Source organism: Pomacea canaliculata, linkage group LG5, assembly GCF_003073045.1.
Source record: "Pomacea canaliculata isolate SZHN2017 linkage group LG5, ASM307304v1, whole genome shotgun sequence".
Lineage (NCBI taxonomy): Eukaryota > Metazoa > Mollusca > Gastropoda > Architaenioglossa > Ampullariidae > Pomacea > Pomacea canaliculata.
In genome coordinates, this window is record NC_037594.1 from 4,193,093 (window position 1) to 4,207,638 (window position 14,546).

Consider the following 14,546-nt stretch of genomic DNA (forward strand, 5'->3'; position numbering starts at 1 on the left):
AGGAAGAAAAATACAGATGGACGCATTAAGAGTAAGTTAAAAAATAATAAATAACCAGCAAATAATGTAAAGGACAAGTATCTAAAAAAACAAATTAACCCAGCCAAAAGCTACTTAAAATCTTAAAACAGAAAACAGAATAAACTATGTGATTATTTTTCTAAACTGGCAGGATTTTTATTTCCGTATCATTCTTTTCAGACACAAAGCGTTTGACATTTGACTTTCACCACAACACTGCGAGTTCGGACCACGCCCACCAGCAGCTTTCACACACTTAAAGCGGAAGTTCTTTAGTGTCAGTAAGAATAATCAGACCCTGCTAAACATTTTTAACAAAGTCACAAAGCAATGAAACTGGATAAAACTTTATCAGAGCATCCAGAGGGCAAAAAGTAAGCTCAGCAAACAGAGTCTCTCTTATCTCTCGGCCAAAATAATCCAGTGTCTACTCTCCACAGTCGTCAACCTCCTCCTCGACAAACAACATCCACTCCACAGTAGCAAGGATCCATGGTGTTCTTGTGTTGAATACATCCTCCTCGCGTGCGGCAAGAGCATGTAAGGCCGATATGTATTGGTTGGTCTGCCCACAACAGGGCCAGTGACAGGGAGGAGAAAATATTGCACAACCGCCTGTGTGTCAACACTGTGCATCTTAGTAAACAAACTGTGCACGACTCGTGTGAAGTACTCGCGGAAATCAGGACAGTTGGTATAAACAGTTATAAAATTATAGTTAGCTATCCAGCCGATGCTTGACTGTTGTACTACGGGTAAGTAATATTTTCCATCTTTTTCTCCACCGCTCGACAGTCGGTGGTATGTCAGTAGAACAGATGCATTAAGATGTGATTGTTGCTGGTTGGATGGGGTATCGGATTTCTCCAGCAGCCTAAGTAACCTAACTCCAGCTTTGGTCTCTTATTTTTTTTTTAATGTAAACAAAACGAGAAGTAAGCACTGTTATCTTGTTTTCGCAAAATGTGCACGAAATAATGGTGATTATTTTTACTAGGCGACATTTGCATAGTCTTGTATGTCCAAATTTATTTAATTTTTGTTTATGATACTGACGATGAAAGTTTTACATTGTGTGTACCCCGGCATGAGTGTTTGTTTCCTCACAGTAAGTGTTGCATGACTAGTAGTGAGTTTTGAGTTTGAAGCGACTGCCTACTGATGAAAGGATTGAGCCGCCATGTTTGTTTGCTTCACTTACTTATCAGTTAAACGTGCGCTTTAATCTTTAAAAAAATAGGGAGAACATATTGTCTCTGGAGGCATTAGGCAAATCAGAAATCAGAGCTTTACAATGCATATAAACTTTCTTGCTGTCTTATTCTTCTGTTCAGCAATTATTATCATAATTTAATCTCCGTGCAAAGATAAGTTTAAAAATACTTAGATAAACTAGGGCTTAGATCAGGGCTGGGAAGTTTTCTTTTGTGGGATGGTCTCAAAATATCTAAGCTGTGCGGCTGGCCGGTAAAACCGGTAAAAACCCTGAGCCAGGTGACTACACAACACACCTAGTGATAATGGAATGGACAAGAAGCACAACACATCTAGTGATAATGGAATGGACAAAAAGGTAATAGATAAGGCCGTTCACTTACCGAATTTATTGTGTAAAGTGAAGCTGTTTGAATTCGCTCACAATAACACTGTCCCCCGTGTTATTTGTTATCTTTGTACTTTGTCTGTGTTAGAATGTTACGGACTGCCGATTTCTAACCCTAGTGTACTTGATAAATTAAATTTCAATTAAAACCTAGGCTGAATTTTTTAAAATGAAAACAAATGCACTTCACATTTTTGCAAACGGGTGGGTCCAAAGAAGTCTGCGGGCCGTGCTTTGCCCACCCCTGGCTTAGATGCAACAGGGTTGAGGGCTGTCTGTTTTCCCACCAGCATTTTCTTTATACCTACATTCCATCATCTTTTTGCTTTCTTCCATCCTTGCAGGATAGATTTGGCAATACTCACTTGGTGTCTTGCGTAGTCAGATCATAACAACTTCCTCTCTATGCAAAGGAGAGGTTCTAGGGGACCTGAACATGGCTGTCCACCCTGCGATAGAAGTTGATTTGAGTTTTGTTGAAGACAAGACATGTTGCTGGGTGAGCTGTACAGGGGTTTCCAGCCTCAGGCCTTGCTCATGCTTCGTCAACTCTCCGTTCACACTCTGGATGAATGCGGTGAAGACTTCAAAGTGGACGTTAAACATTCAGGAGCCTCCTGCCAGAAGAACTTTGTCTTAATGTCATCAGGTTTCTCCACTAGGTCAGCGGTCAGGGTTCAGCTAGGTTGCAACAGTTTAGGGTAGAAACCTTCATCGTTTCCAGAGGTGTTATCTTCACCAGAATTGTGCAGAACTGTATCAATTCCTTTAAGACTTTTTCTTCATATATAGGTTTGTCAAAATATTAGTCACAGACAACAGCTGTATGTGGATGATACATAATAGCAACAAAAGTCGAATGAAGACATCTCTCAGTCCATTAACAATCTAATGAATGGAAAGACAGTTCCTTTTGTCTAGTTTGTTGAAAACAAGTATAAAATATTTCATAGAAAGGAAATAGTAAAAGGTCTAATGCTTCATGCAGGGCCCAACATTTAGTAATTCATTTATATAAGATATTTATGTAATATATATATATCATTTATATATGCTACAAAGTTAAACTAATATGAGTAAGCTTAATAACCGTCCATGGTGAAAAGATGTGTTATAGAATTGATCGAGCGACTTAGGTACAGGTGGCTCATCAATCACCTGTTGTAAAGATAACAGATGTAGTGTTGTACTTCGTCAGCTAACAGAGCTAGCACAAAGAGACAATAAAAATGCGAATAACTTTCTACTTTGCTTTCATCTTTAGCATAGGATACATTCAGATTTTTTAAACTCAAAAATGTCTTGGCTTTAAATTTTCATTTCTTACGAAACTGGCGGTTATGTTTACCCCAACTGAGGGAAGTCCCTCACAGGTGATGAGGTCAACCTTACGTCCCTCAGGCAGCCTCCCAGGTCCTTGCACATCACACAGGGCTGTTTGTGGCCTGAAGTTGAACATACAAACAACTTCCGGTGAGTCTTCCTGGTGGAAGCTACCGTTTATCTAATTACTGGCAGCCTGTATGGTCCTGTCTAGATGGATGCAGTATACTTCAGATGGAGCATGTCTAAGTGGTTCATGCAGTTGTTACATGAATATTTTTGACTTTTGTACTTTTGTACTTTTTTGTACTTGGTTGTTGATACAATACCTTTCCTGAGTGCAAGCGCAGTCATCGAATTTTCTCGTCTGGTTTTAGATGACTATTTTGGAAACTGATGTTTAAATTTTAAGTTAATATGTTTATTTGCAGAATAATTTATAAACTAAAAGGCTAACTAATACGTTCATCAAAGGAGAGGTAGGTTATGGTTAGGCTTGAGGAGGGCGTGGTCCGGGTGTACGCCTTTACGATGACTGGGTGATCTGACAGGGAAATGTGTCGACCTGTTGGAATAAATAACGATGACCCGGGAGGCACGTTTGCAAGTTAAAATCATTTTATTTGTTCCAAGATGGGATTTTGTGTATGAGCATCATTTAGTCACACATTCAGTACAGTTGAATATGTATCCGGCCACAGCGTGAACAAGCTTTGGTCACACTTGATCAAGCTTCCTGTGTTGGAGAACATGTGGGAGAAGCGCCTGCTTGTTACAGGCACTGCTCAACCGGATGTTGCTGAATTAGGATGAGATTGCGAAAATAAAAATTTCCCAACATCACATAGTCAACAGTGTCTGGTTGACAACATCATCTAGTCGACAATGTTTGGTTGAAATGTCCCATAGTCGACAGCGTCTGGTTGAGAAGGTCCTTCAATCATTCGTCCATCTGGCTTTTCTGTCTGCTTTTAGCAAGTAAGTCTATACCAGGTGCGGGAGAGGTCATCGAATGTTGCTACTTATTTGCCGAGAAAAGATTCAGACATGACTACGGGTCTGGCTTAAACAAGGTTCTTTTCATGTCACTCTTTGCTCTTAGTGACAAACATACTCTACAATATTCGGTGGCACATATTTTTCCTGACAAAACACAGAAAATAAATATTGTCTATATAATCCATATAAACAATTGGTTTATGTAGTTTACTTCCTCCCGTCGGCAACTCTGGGTTTATTGTAAATGTAAACAGTAAACAATTCAGCGTTGTGGATTTATTTTTCTGACCCAAGTCTTTGTATTTATTTCACACATTCTGAACTATCGTTGGCAGTCATACAATCGAGCTGTGTGGGTCTGCACTTCACTTCGCCCATTTGTAGTTCCTATTGAGTCGGCAGGCTTGTCTATGGAGCCACAGGTCAGAAGGACCATGAGCTTTCATGGCGAAGGTCTGTTGTGATCGACACCACGGGGTAGCTGTACCCAAACTCCTTCTGTCTCAACGACAGCGGACAAAACAATTAATATTAAGGAAGAAAGCAAATATGCACCCACACACACACTTTATTTTTAAACTTTTTTACTTATTTGTGATAACTAGGCATCCTTAAACAAAATAGACCAACCAATCCTCAAATGTGTAATAATTACAGAAACCAGAGTTTTATTCTGTACCAAAGTATGTCCTTGAATTACTGGAAAGTAAATGTAAGTGACTTTCTGGCTGACTAGTTCCAAACACTGTTGGTGGAAAAATATTTGGATGCTAGTAGTTGCTGGATGTCCCACAAGTAGTAGAAACAGAAGGACATTTCACAGGAGAAATAGGTTTACATTGCAAAGGTAGAAGTAGATATTTCAGAACCATGTGTTGCACCATTTAATAATAATAATAGAAGAGGAAGCACGTACATCTAGTGATTTTGATATACTTTTTCCTGTGATTTATTGATACACTCTTATTATCTCATTATTTGTCACTGTTTATCTGAATTAGACCATGGGCACCATGATGTGTATAAGCCAATGGATTACATTTTGCTGTCAACTCTAGTATGAATTCTTGCACTCTATCCTATATCTTTTGTCCAGGTGTTTTTGGAGTTTCCAATTTCTCACTATTTTTTAAAGGCAAGTGCAGCGGCCTCGATGTTATACTGACATTCTCAAATTTTCAGGTTGAGAAACAATAGTTTTCTTCCTAAAACATCTTTCCGGTGGTACAAAGAGGCTGGCATGGTTTGTTGCCCAGTGACACCATCCAGTTCATTGGGCATGAACTTTACTTTCAGTTTTTTTAGTGCAGTCGTCCAAACACTGCCATCAGGAACTAAGTTCGTGTCAGACAGTTTCGAAACCGAGTACCGAGGAAGAGATAAATAAAGTCGACCTAAAAGTCGAGAAGATTTATGTGACAGAGAAAGCTTGTCATGTCAAATGGTGACACCTATGTCACGAGTTAGAGTTGATTTGCTTTCCTTCTCCAAAGAGTACAAAGCATGGCAGGAGCTGACACTTTTAAGAAAATTGTTATAGCTCGAAACTCGAAATTTTGAGTTAAGACTAAGAGAACAGTCACTCGCATGCTGGGGTTATCTTGGCTGGCGGTTTCCCACAGGTCGGTGTAGCAGGAATCTGAAACATGACCTCACTCATTGCTTGCTGTTTTGACACACATCTTGACTGCACCCTGACAAAGATTTCCCGCTTGCTTTTTACAAGCACAAAACTTTTGTAACTGCCATCAAGGACGAGTGGGGTTCCTCTCCTCCCGCCTCCACTCCGCGCGCATCCGTAAAGATGAATTTAACAAAGCAAACAAAAAAAGTACAAAAGACAAAAAAAATACATGCACACACACACAAACACTACATCGTCTACTTGTGCTTGTTCATGTGTGTGTGTCACTTCCTAGTCTCTCAAGATCATCAAGTCGTTGCACGCTGCCTCGTCATAAATCCCGGGTTTTCCACTTTGTCCTCTCCACTTTGACCTCAGCCCGACCGAGGGCGTCAGACAGGCAGGTAACCGTTATCCTGGATGCTCTCAGTCCTTTTACCTGTCGGACGAGCCCGTGCAAGCATTCCTAGCGTGACTGGCACACTAGAGGGCGCGACGGCCTGCATGCACATTAGCGCAGCACGTGACCTCGTGTACACGCTTTTTAAATTGCGCCATCTTTGTTACAGAGACCGTTGTGAAGGCCGCCCTCAGCAAGTACTCAACGTCTGTAGCCATAATTTTCTTTCTTGATTCTTTGCTGAACTATAATAGCCCGTTCATTTTCTGTCTTCTTCCTTTGTTAAAAAGAAAGAAGGAGGGTTAGTGACGAGGTCAGGAGGGAATGAAATAGTACATGGACTGCACCTCCATGCACATTTAACTTGATGCATCTTTACATTTCGCTGAGGGATTCGAGCCACTCACATCGCGATGTGTCGGCCATACTGCAACAACAACTCTTTTCTCCGCCACAAGTGTGTGACATGTCTCTAGACTTCAGAGTAAAAAAACCAGGTTGTGACTCATTTGTTGCTGAGACAGGTGAAGGCCACAAGGCTGTGACAACTTTATGGACCGCGGGAGGAACAGCTACCGCTCCCATGGCGCTTATCACCCCCCTGCTCCTTCAGCAGACACTACAGTATTGGATTATTTATTGCCCCCTCTTGTTTTCGTTTTGCCGGTGTCCCAGATTCGGCGAAAGTATAAAATAATAATAATAATAAAAAACCGTCATCCTGGTGTTAGAGCTGTCAGAGGGCGGTGCCAGTTTCCTTCCTTCACATTTACCTCCCATAACCCTCTAATGAGTCAGGTACCCACTACAATGACTACATAGCTCGCATAAAGGCAGGTACAGTGATACCTCGGTTCTCGAACATAATTCGTTCCGGGAGGACGGTCGAGAACCAAATTGTTCGAGAACCGAAGCAATGAAACCCATAGGAAATAATGGAAACTGGATTAATTCGTTCCAAGCCCCAGAAAATGCCTATTTACTGGCCTAATTTGTATATAATATGTAGAAAAACATGAGTCTCAACAAGAAATAAGAAATAAAAGTGTATTTATTAAAACAAAACAAAAAAATAAAATGTACTGTACAGTACAGTAAATTGTGTTTCATTTACTGTACCTGTACCAAACTTTATGGCAGGAGGGAATGAATGTGGAGGGAGGAGGGAAGGGGGATGGTTATTGTTTTGAAGGGGAGTCCTCTTCAATAAAAACAGAGGGTAACTGCTCTTCGGGTGTTTCTGTTCTCTGTATCTTTTGCTGAGGAGAATCAGAATCTTGCTCTGCAGTTGCTTGTCTGATTTCTTTACGGAAGAATTTGTCAATTGTTTGCTGTTTTTTTCTCTTTTGCAAAATTTAGCGGAAAGTGGACATAACATTGTCATTAAAAATGTCAACTGCTCTATTTGCTACCACTTTATCAGGGTGATGTTGTTCAACAAAATTTGCGATTTCTGCCCATTTTGCACACATTTCATGACTCTCTCCACAAAAACGTGACTCTCTCTCTCTGCACTCACACTGATGACGCAAGCAAGGCGCGCTGGGTCGAATGAACGCCATTCGGCTCAACTCGGCTCATCTCGGACGTTCGGATGTTCGAGTTCCAAATATTTGTTCGGATTCCAAGACAAAATTTTCTCGAATTTCCTGGTCGAATACCGATTTGGTCGAAAGTCAAGGCGTTCGAGAACCGAGGTATCACTGTATGTGTATTTGGGACAGTGGAGGAGGTAAACTGCGTCACACGGGTATCGAACCGGGCGAGTGTGTGGGCTATAAAGTTTCGACGCCATTTTTTTTAAAACACTATCCGCCTCCCTCTCCTCCCCTAATTCGTCTACATCATGAAGGATACAACAGGTCGAAAGAAATCCTTCTCACTACATCAATGATCTGTTTTCTGTCGTTTAAAAGGCAAAATGTACCTAAATACACAAAATAAAAATCCCCGGACAAGCTTTTGGCTTAATGCTTACTTTATGACTGTCAAATATTTTTTAAAAAATCTTTACCGTTAAGAAGGACGGAATGGGTACAATAGGTCTTGTCTGTTTAAGGTTACCAGCCATGGCGCTCGTCTGACATTTCCTGACATCCTGGAGGACGCTGAACCATGGGCTCCGTGCAGTCACGTGACAACGTAGACATCCTTGTTCACGGCTGTGGCGCCGGAAAACTCATCAGGAAATATTCCCAGATACTATGGACCAACAGTCGCGAGAGCAACTGCCTCAAAATTAAAGTGAGTCGCTTCGTTCTTGGTCTTCTTTCAGTCCGGAAGTGACCTCTCACAGAGGTGAAGTCCTATTGGTCTTCCCTCTACTTTCTCAGAAAGATTCGTTATGAAGTTTACCCGCTGCCCAAACGGACTGTGTTAATTAATTTATTTTATCATAGTAGCCTGTTCCATTCTGTAATTTTTGTTGTTTCACTCTTTTTCTTTCTTTTTTTTTTTAACTAGACCTATGCAAGTATAAATAATTGTGCTTTGTGACCATCGAATTTTGGACGGTTACATTTTCAGGACATTTTCTTTCTCCTTAAAACTTTTTTGTAGTAACTACATTACAAATAACAAGTGAAAATTATACATATTTGACATTATGAGATAGAATAATAGAAGCAATTGAAACACCTCTTCCTTGAACAGCACTCCTACCAAAAGTCCTTTGTTAATTCTTTCCTACAGTTTATTGCTACTTCCCTACTCGTCTTCCTCTGCTGAATCACGACACTCTGAGTTCTTGTTCCCTGATTCCTCTTTGTGTTTTCTATGGGAGTGAGAGAAAGACATGAAATGAAGATCCTCAGCTTCTGGAGGTATTCACAAAAGAGGTGTCAAGACTCTAAGGTGGTCACTCTAAGAAGCGATAGAGGGGAACCATTCCAGAATGTGAGGTCCGAGAAGATAATGGCAGGCAACGAGACTGATGTCGTCTCATATTTACCTTTGTATCTCCCCTCTTTCTTTCATTCATTTTGTATGTGATTGTTCACAACACGCTATCTCTACACAGGTAGGCACAGACACCAGGCAGGCCCACATCCTGGGCTTTCTGCCCACCTGGGCACCAAATGATGTCCACTTCAATGTTCGACAGAAGACCAACCGAGGGCTGATCTTCACTTCCCTCAAGGAAAAGGTTGTCGTGCTCTTGTTCGACTTCAACGACCGGATGACTCTGGAGGAGACCAGCAAATACTTCAGCGCGGTGAGAGTTGTCATACAGCTTGATTGTTGTAACACACAGGGGAAGCTTGTTGGTAAACTACATCAAACAAATCCGGCCAAGACTGGAAATTTGAATTCAGTCTACTAATTTCATGCATTTTAAATCGTCTCATTGTATGCCTTTCTTGAAGAACTGGACAGTTATAACTGAGAAAACCGAACTAAAATGTCTACCTTGGTACTGCAACCTACAGTTGGTATTTACAGTGGTTTTGTCGTCTTTATTGTGTATGTACAGTGGTATTCTATTCTATATTTTGTGTCGACAGTGGTACTACAACCTCGGGAAGCACGCAGACCGTGTCCTGCTGGTGGGGGTCAATGGAGGGCTAGAGGCCTGTGATCGACGGTTGGCAACCTGTAACAGAGAACCGGTCACTGAGGCGAAGCTTCGGACAGTGATGAACTCCCTGCGTCTTCACAGCCTCCAGACCTTGAAGGTACGACTTTCATCATCATCATCATCATCAGCAGCAGCAGCAGCAGCAGCAGCAGCAGCAGCAGCAGCAGCAGCAGCAGCAGCAGCATGTTTCAATATTCAGGATTAACTCTTTGATTCATTTTAAATAATTTTATTTAGCATTAGTTCACTATACGTTGCTCTCGACAAGAAGCTCGTCTGATTGCCACCACAGGTCACGGATGACTGATTCTCGGAAACTGTCTTTCCAGGTGGACCTGGACAAACCCTTTGACGTCAAGAGTGTCTTTGTAAAGGCAGGGGGACTGTTCTACATGAACTTCGTTAATCAGGAACCTCTCATCGCCGAGCCTTTAGAGGATGAAGAACCTAAACCAGGTAGATGATGACTGATGGTGATCATGATATAAATTTGTAGGCGTGGACCAGGCTGACCTGCTGCAGGCACAACATATACGGGTACTGCACACGAACGGTCGCACAAATATTATTTTCTGTAGCCAAAAAGAGGCTTCTAGCAAAACAGAGTGTAGTATTATTGGTATTATTTGTCTACATGCCCAAACGCCTTTTAAATCCAAGGTAACAAGGTTTACACAAATTAATTACACAAATAATATTTCAGAAAAAGTTAATGTTCCAAACTTGTGCATGAGATGTAGTGTGTACAACTGTTTTTGTGCCAGAACCCCCCATAGACGCTGTTCTTCATGTTCACCTGGGCAAGTACAAGCTGAACTCTATGCCCACCGGTCTTTGCCTCGTCATCAACAACATCAACTTCAACGCCGCTTCCCTGGACCCCCGCCGGGGCTCGGAGAAAGATTACTCCAATATCGAGCGAGTTTTCAGGTAGAAAAAGATTGAGTGATCAATCAGTTTGCTCCATGGTCATTGCCCTGCAGAAGGGAAATAACAAAACAATGATAAACAATATCACAATAAATATAATGACACTCTTTAATGACTGGCTTCTGTAAAAGTCCAGCTATCATAAATATTTAACCAAATATTGAAATCAGTCAATACCAAGAAGACTGTTTCTAATTTTAAATGCATGAAATAGATATCGTTGTTTTTGTTTACTTTGTTCACGCTAACAGTATAATAAGTTTCAAAAATTTCTGGAAAGTGTGAAATTTCCTACGGAATTTTGGTCTGTGGATGACTCAACAGCAATCTGGGGTTCCTGGTTCAAGAAGAGCGGGATCTGACAGCCAGTCAGATTGACTTTCTTCTGCAGCAAACTGCACATGATTATCACTCGGACTTGAGCTGCTTGGTCATCTTCTTCCTGTCACACGGAAGAGGAAGTGACACCATTCACGGCGTGGATGGTCACGTGGTCCGCCTTCACGATGTCATGCGGGTGTTTGATGGCGAAAACTGCCCCCAGATGGCGGGAAAACCTAAGCTTTTCTTCTTCCAGGTTAGTGCCCGCCAGTCCCTTTACTGTTATTTGGGTGTCTCTTGTGTATTTGGTTTGCGTGCGTGTGTGCATGTACAGTTGTGTGTGTGTGTGTGTGGGGGGGAGTGAGAGAGAGAGAGAATGTTTCTGTTAAGTAGGAGTAATTAACTGTTACCTTGACCTGTAAGGTCATTGATGTTTAGGTCTTGTTACACTGACTTCTGATTCTGGTTTCCCACGGTGACTCCACATCCTCGGGTCGTTGCCTTGCTGACATCATGTGATCATATTCAGTAGGTTTGTTGATCTCACACGACCGCAACCTCTGACCTCAAATAACCCCGATCGTTGGTCTTGTGGCAGAGCTGTCGGGGAGGGGTCAACATGAGAGGTGTGCAGCCTGCCGTCGACAGTGGCGTCGAGGACAATGCTGACGACGATGGCGAAGAAGAGGAAGAACGAAGATACACTATCCCTGTCATGCGGGACACGCTGATCGGCTTCTCCACGGAGGCCAACCACGTGGCCTACAGGTGTCCGGAGAACGGCAGTTGGTACATCCAGACCCTCACAGAGGTTAGTAGACCCTCACAGAGGTCAGTAGATCCTTACAGAGGTCAGTTACCGGATATGGTACTTTTAATAACTACGCCCTGGCCCCTGTGAACCCTATCATCTAATGTTAAAAGTTTTATTATTATCATAAAATCCATAGGGGAAACCACCAAAACCTATTTGAGATTGACTTTATTTATAAAACAAGTATTCATGTGTCAAAAGCAGGTAGCTTCGCCCCATTTTTCACTGGATGTGAACTTTTTAAAGGAGTGGGAACTGATCATTGTGACACCGAACCCTAGCTCTGTGTGTGTGTGTGCATGTTGCTCTACACCCTGTCAACTCTTTTCACATTCCTTTCAGACTCTCGAAAGATTATGTGAGGACTATGATATCGAGGATATCTTGAAGATCACGACTGAGAAAGTCAGCCTGAGGAGCACCCCGGAAGGCTACAAGATGTGTCCGAACTACCGCACGAACCTGGCCAAGAGGCTCAGGTTTCGCCGCTCACCCTCAGTAGCAGTCAGGGGCAAATACTCTACTCTGGCGGTCCAAGGGAGGTGATCTGCGAAGCCACGAGAAAAAGATGGTCTTGGTCACAATGCAGAGACAAAGGTGTTTTTCTATACTGGACCTGGGAGCATTCCTTGACATTATTTTGTTTAATTATTCGTTTGTTTATGTTTATTCCTTTTGTTATCATTCTTTTTTGTTTTTGTTTATGTTGATGGTTCTGGTCTTTGTGCTAACCACGATGGTCCAGAAGGAGAAACAAGTCAGATCCCAGACAGCTTGTAAAAATCATGTAAAATAAATTAAAGGCATTTTTTTAAGAAACTACTTGTTCATTGGATCGCTCGTCATATACCAAACCATATCGCTCCAGCAATATCTACCACCCGCCTGACTCGAATCGACCCCGTAATGACCCTATTGTCTGAACACCCGAAAGTCGAATCAAGAACTTGCATTATTGGACTGCTTGTAGACGATTTTTCCAGTTAACTTCTAAAACGAGGCTGATGTATACAAAGCTTCCGATTCGGTCGAAGTTCGACGTTTTGTAGAAATTATGTTCAGACGAAAAAAATCTTTCACCACAGGATTAAAGATGCCGAGTCCGACTGTACAACTGATTCTTTCACAGTGTTTCAGACATCGGACATTTCGGACACAGTGTTTCCGTGCTTCAGACCCCTTTGTGCTTCAGACCTTCTAACTCCCAGGTTAATGGGAGGATCAGGTCTGAAACTTCGACGGTCAAGACAAAGCGTGATGGCGCCCACTTCATATCCTGATATGGCAGGGGCCAGTCGATTCGACCACGGCACGAGTCGATTTGACAAAACCTATCGTCGATTCGACTACGACCACAGCCAATAGTCTATTCGACCACTGCCTATGGTAGATTCGACCCCATCATCATGCACCTATGCGATAATTCGGCCAAGAAATAAAAAGATTTTGATGTCATTTCCCTTATCGTCCTCCGCTGACCGGCGCATTCGATCTTCCTCTCTCTTTCATCGTTGTTGTTTTTATGTATGGGCCCGCTATTGTGTAACTTAATTTCAGCAAGGAATTTTTTTTTGTTGCTCATTCATAGGGGGATGCGCAATATGGCTTCAAACAGTGTCTATTTTTTTCTTTTGATAACAACGGCGACTGGCCTATAACCTTTGTATATCATGCGACTATTTTGTTTTCTTGAAAGAAAATGTAGTTATGCTTTGTTTATATCCAATGATCAATGCATGTGCCATTACACGAAATATAGTCACTTGCGCACTTGGTGGTCGAATCGACTAAGGCCAGTGGTCGAATCAACTCTGGGTTGTTAAGGGTCGTAGTCGACTCGACTCGTGCGGGGTCTAATTAACATGGTCGAATCGTAGTCATACAAATGGCTAGCACTCGCTTTCGAATTTAACATGACGGATATACATTTAAAAATATTAGAAAGTGTTTTGCTTGTTGTTGGGTTTTTTTTTAACTTACCCTAGTACTTTATTATAACCCTTTATTTCTGATGCAAGCCGGCGTCGGAAGTGAATATTGTGCAAGTTTTTGATGTACATGTACTTCAGACTTAATTGCTTCTTTAAGTGACAATTAATAGTTTCGGAGGTCAGCCATCATGATGCTTACTAAAGTACTTCTGCTTGCATATTAACACAACACTTGTGTGGCCGCAGTCCTACTTCTCTCGAGGACAGCTCTCTCTATATATATGTGTGTGTGTGCGCGCGTGTGTGTGTACTTGCATGTTGTGAGAGTCACAGAGAGAGAGAGAGAAAGCGATTAAGAGACAGAGGACTAAATTAATTTCCAAGAGCTTTCCTTTATCAGCCGCTTTGTTGTCTTTATTATAATTTTCTTAGCTTGGCAATGTAAAGAACGGAACGCTCAGATACGCGCTGGGATTCTTACTACTGTTATTGTTATTTACACTTGCCTTAATTAAAGTGAACATTTTTTAAATGCTGCTTGCGTGGTTTTTTTTTAATATGGCTGAGTGTGTTGTGTGTGCACATATATATATATACACGTCTATGCTGTGGATTAAAAAAATGAAACAGAAGTCAGTGAGTTTGACAAGTATCCCGTGGAAGAATAATAAGAATTGCATTTCCTCGGTCATACATGTAGCAATTATCATGCAGTTCAATATACATGTCTGATTAAACGACACAATGAAAAGCACAGCATCGGTGAACAGAACAGTAAATTTGATAACTGAGAAATTGGGGAAGGACAGGTATGCAAAGACGGTGAGAAAAGACCACCATTTTTATAATAATAACAATAATAATGCAAAATTTGTAAAGCGCACATACACTCCTAAGGAGCATGCAGCATGCTCTTAGCATGAACAAGAACGAAACATGGACAGCATCCGAGGGACAGGAAAACAAACAAATAACATATGAAATATAAAAGAATCAACAACCG

The 14,546-nt window shown here is 41.6% G+C and overlaps 1 protein-coding gene across 2 annotated transcripts; it reads left to right on the forward strand.

The window, feature by feature from the left end:
• Window positions 1-277: 277 nt before the first annotated feature.
• On the forward strand, window positions 278-14,080 carry LOC112565159 (caspase-9-like). Of its 2 annotated transcripts, none has more exons than XM_025240478.1 (9): window positions 278-776; window positions 8,030-8,214; window positions 8,990-9,184; window positions 9,474-9,644; window positions 9,877-10,003; window positions 10,312-10,477; window positions 10,802-11,054; window positions 11,397-11,609; window positions 11,955-14,080. In XM_025240478.1, exons 2-9 carry the CDS (start codon window positions 8,086-8,088, stop codon window positions 12,156-12,158), a joined length of 1,458 nt encoding a protein of 485 aa, XP_025096263.1. In that variant the 5' UTR covers window positions 278-776; window positions 8,030-8,085; the 3' UTR covers window positions 12,159-14,080. The 2 variants fall into 2 exon arrangements, with proteins under 2 accessions (XP_025096263.1, XP_025096264.1); XM_025240479.1 differs by lacking the exon at window positions 278-776 and adding an exon at window positions 3,464-3,925.
• The last annotated feature ends 466 nt before the right edge of the window (window positions 14,081-14,546 follow it).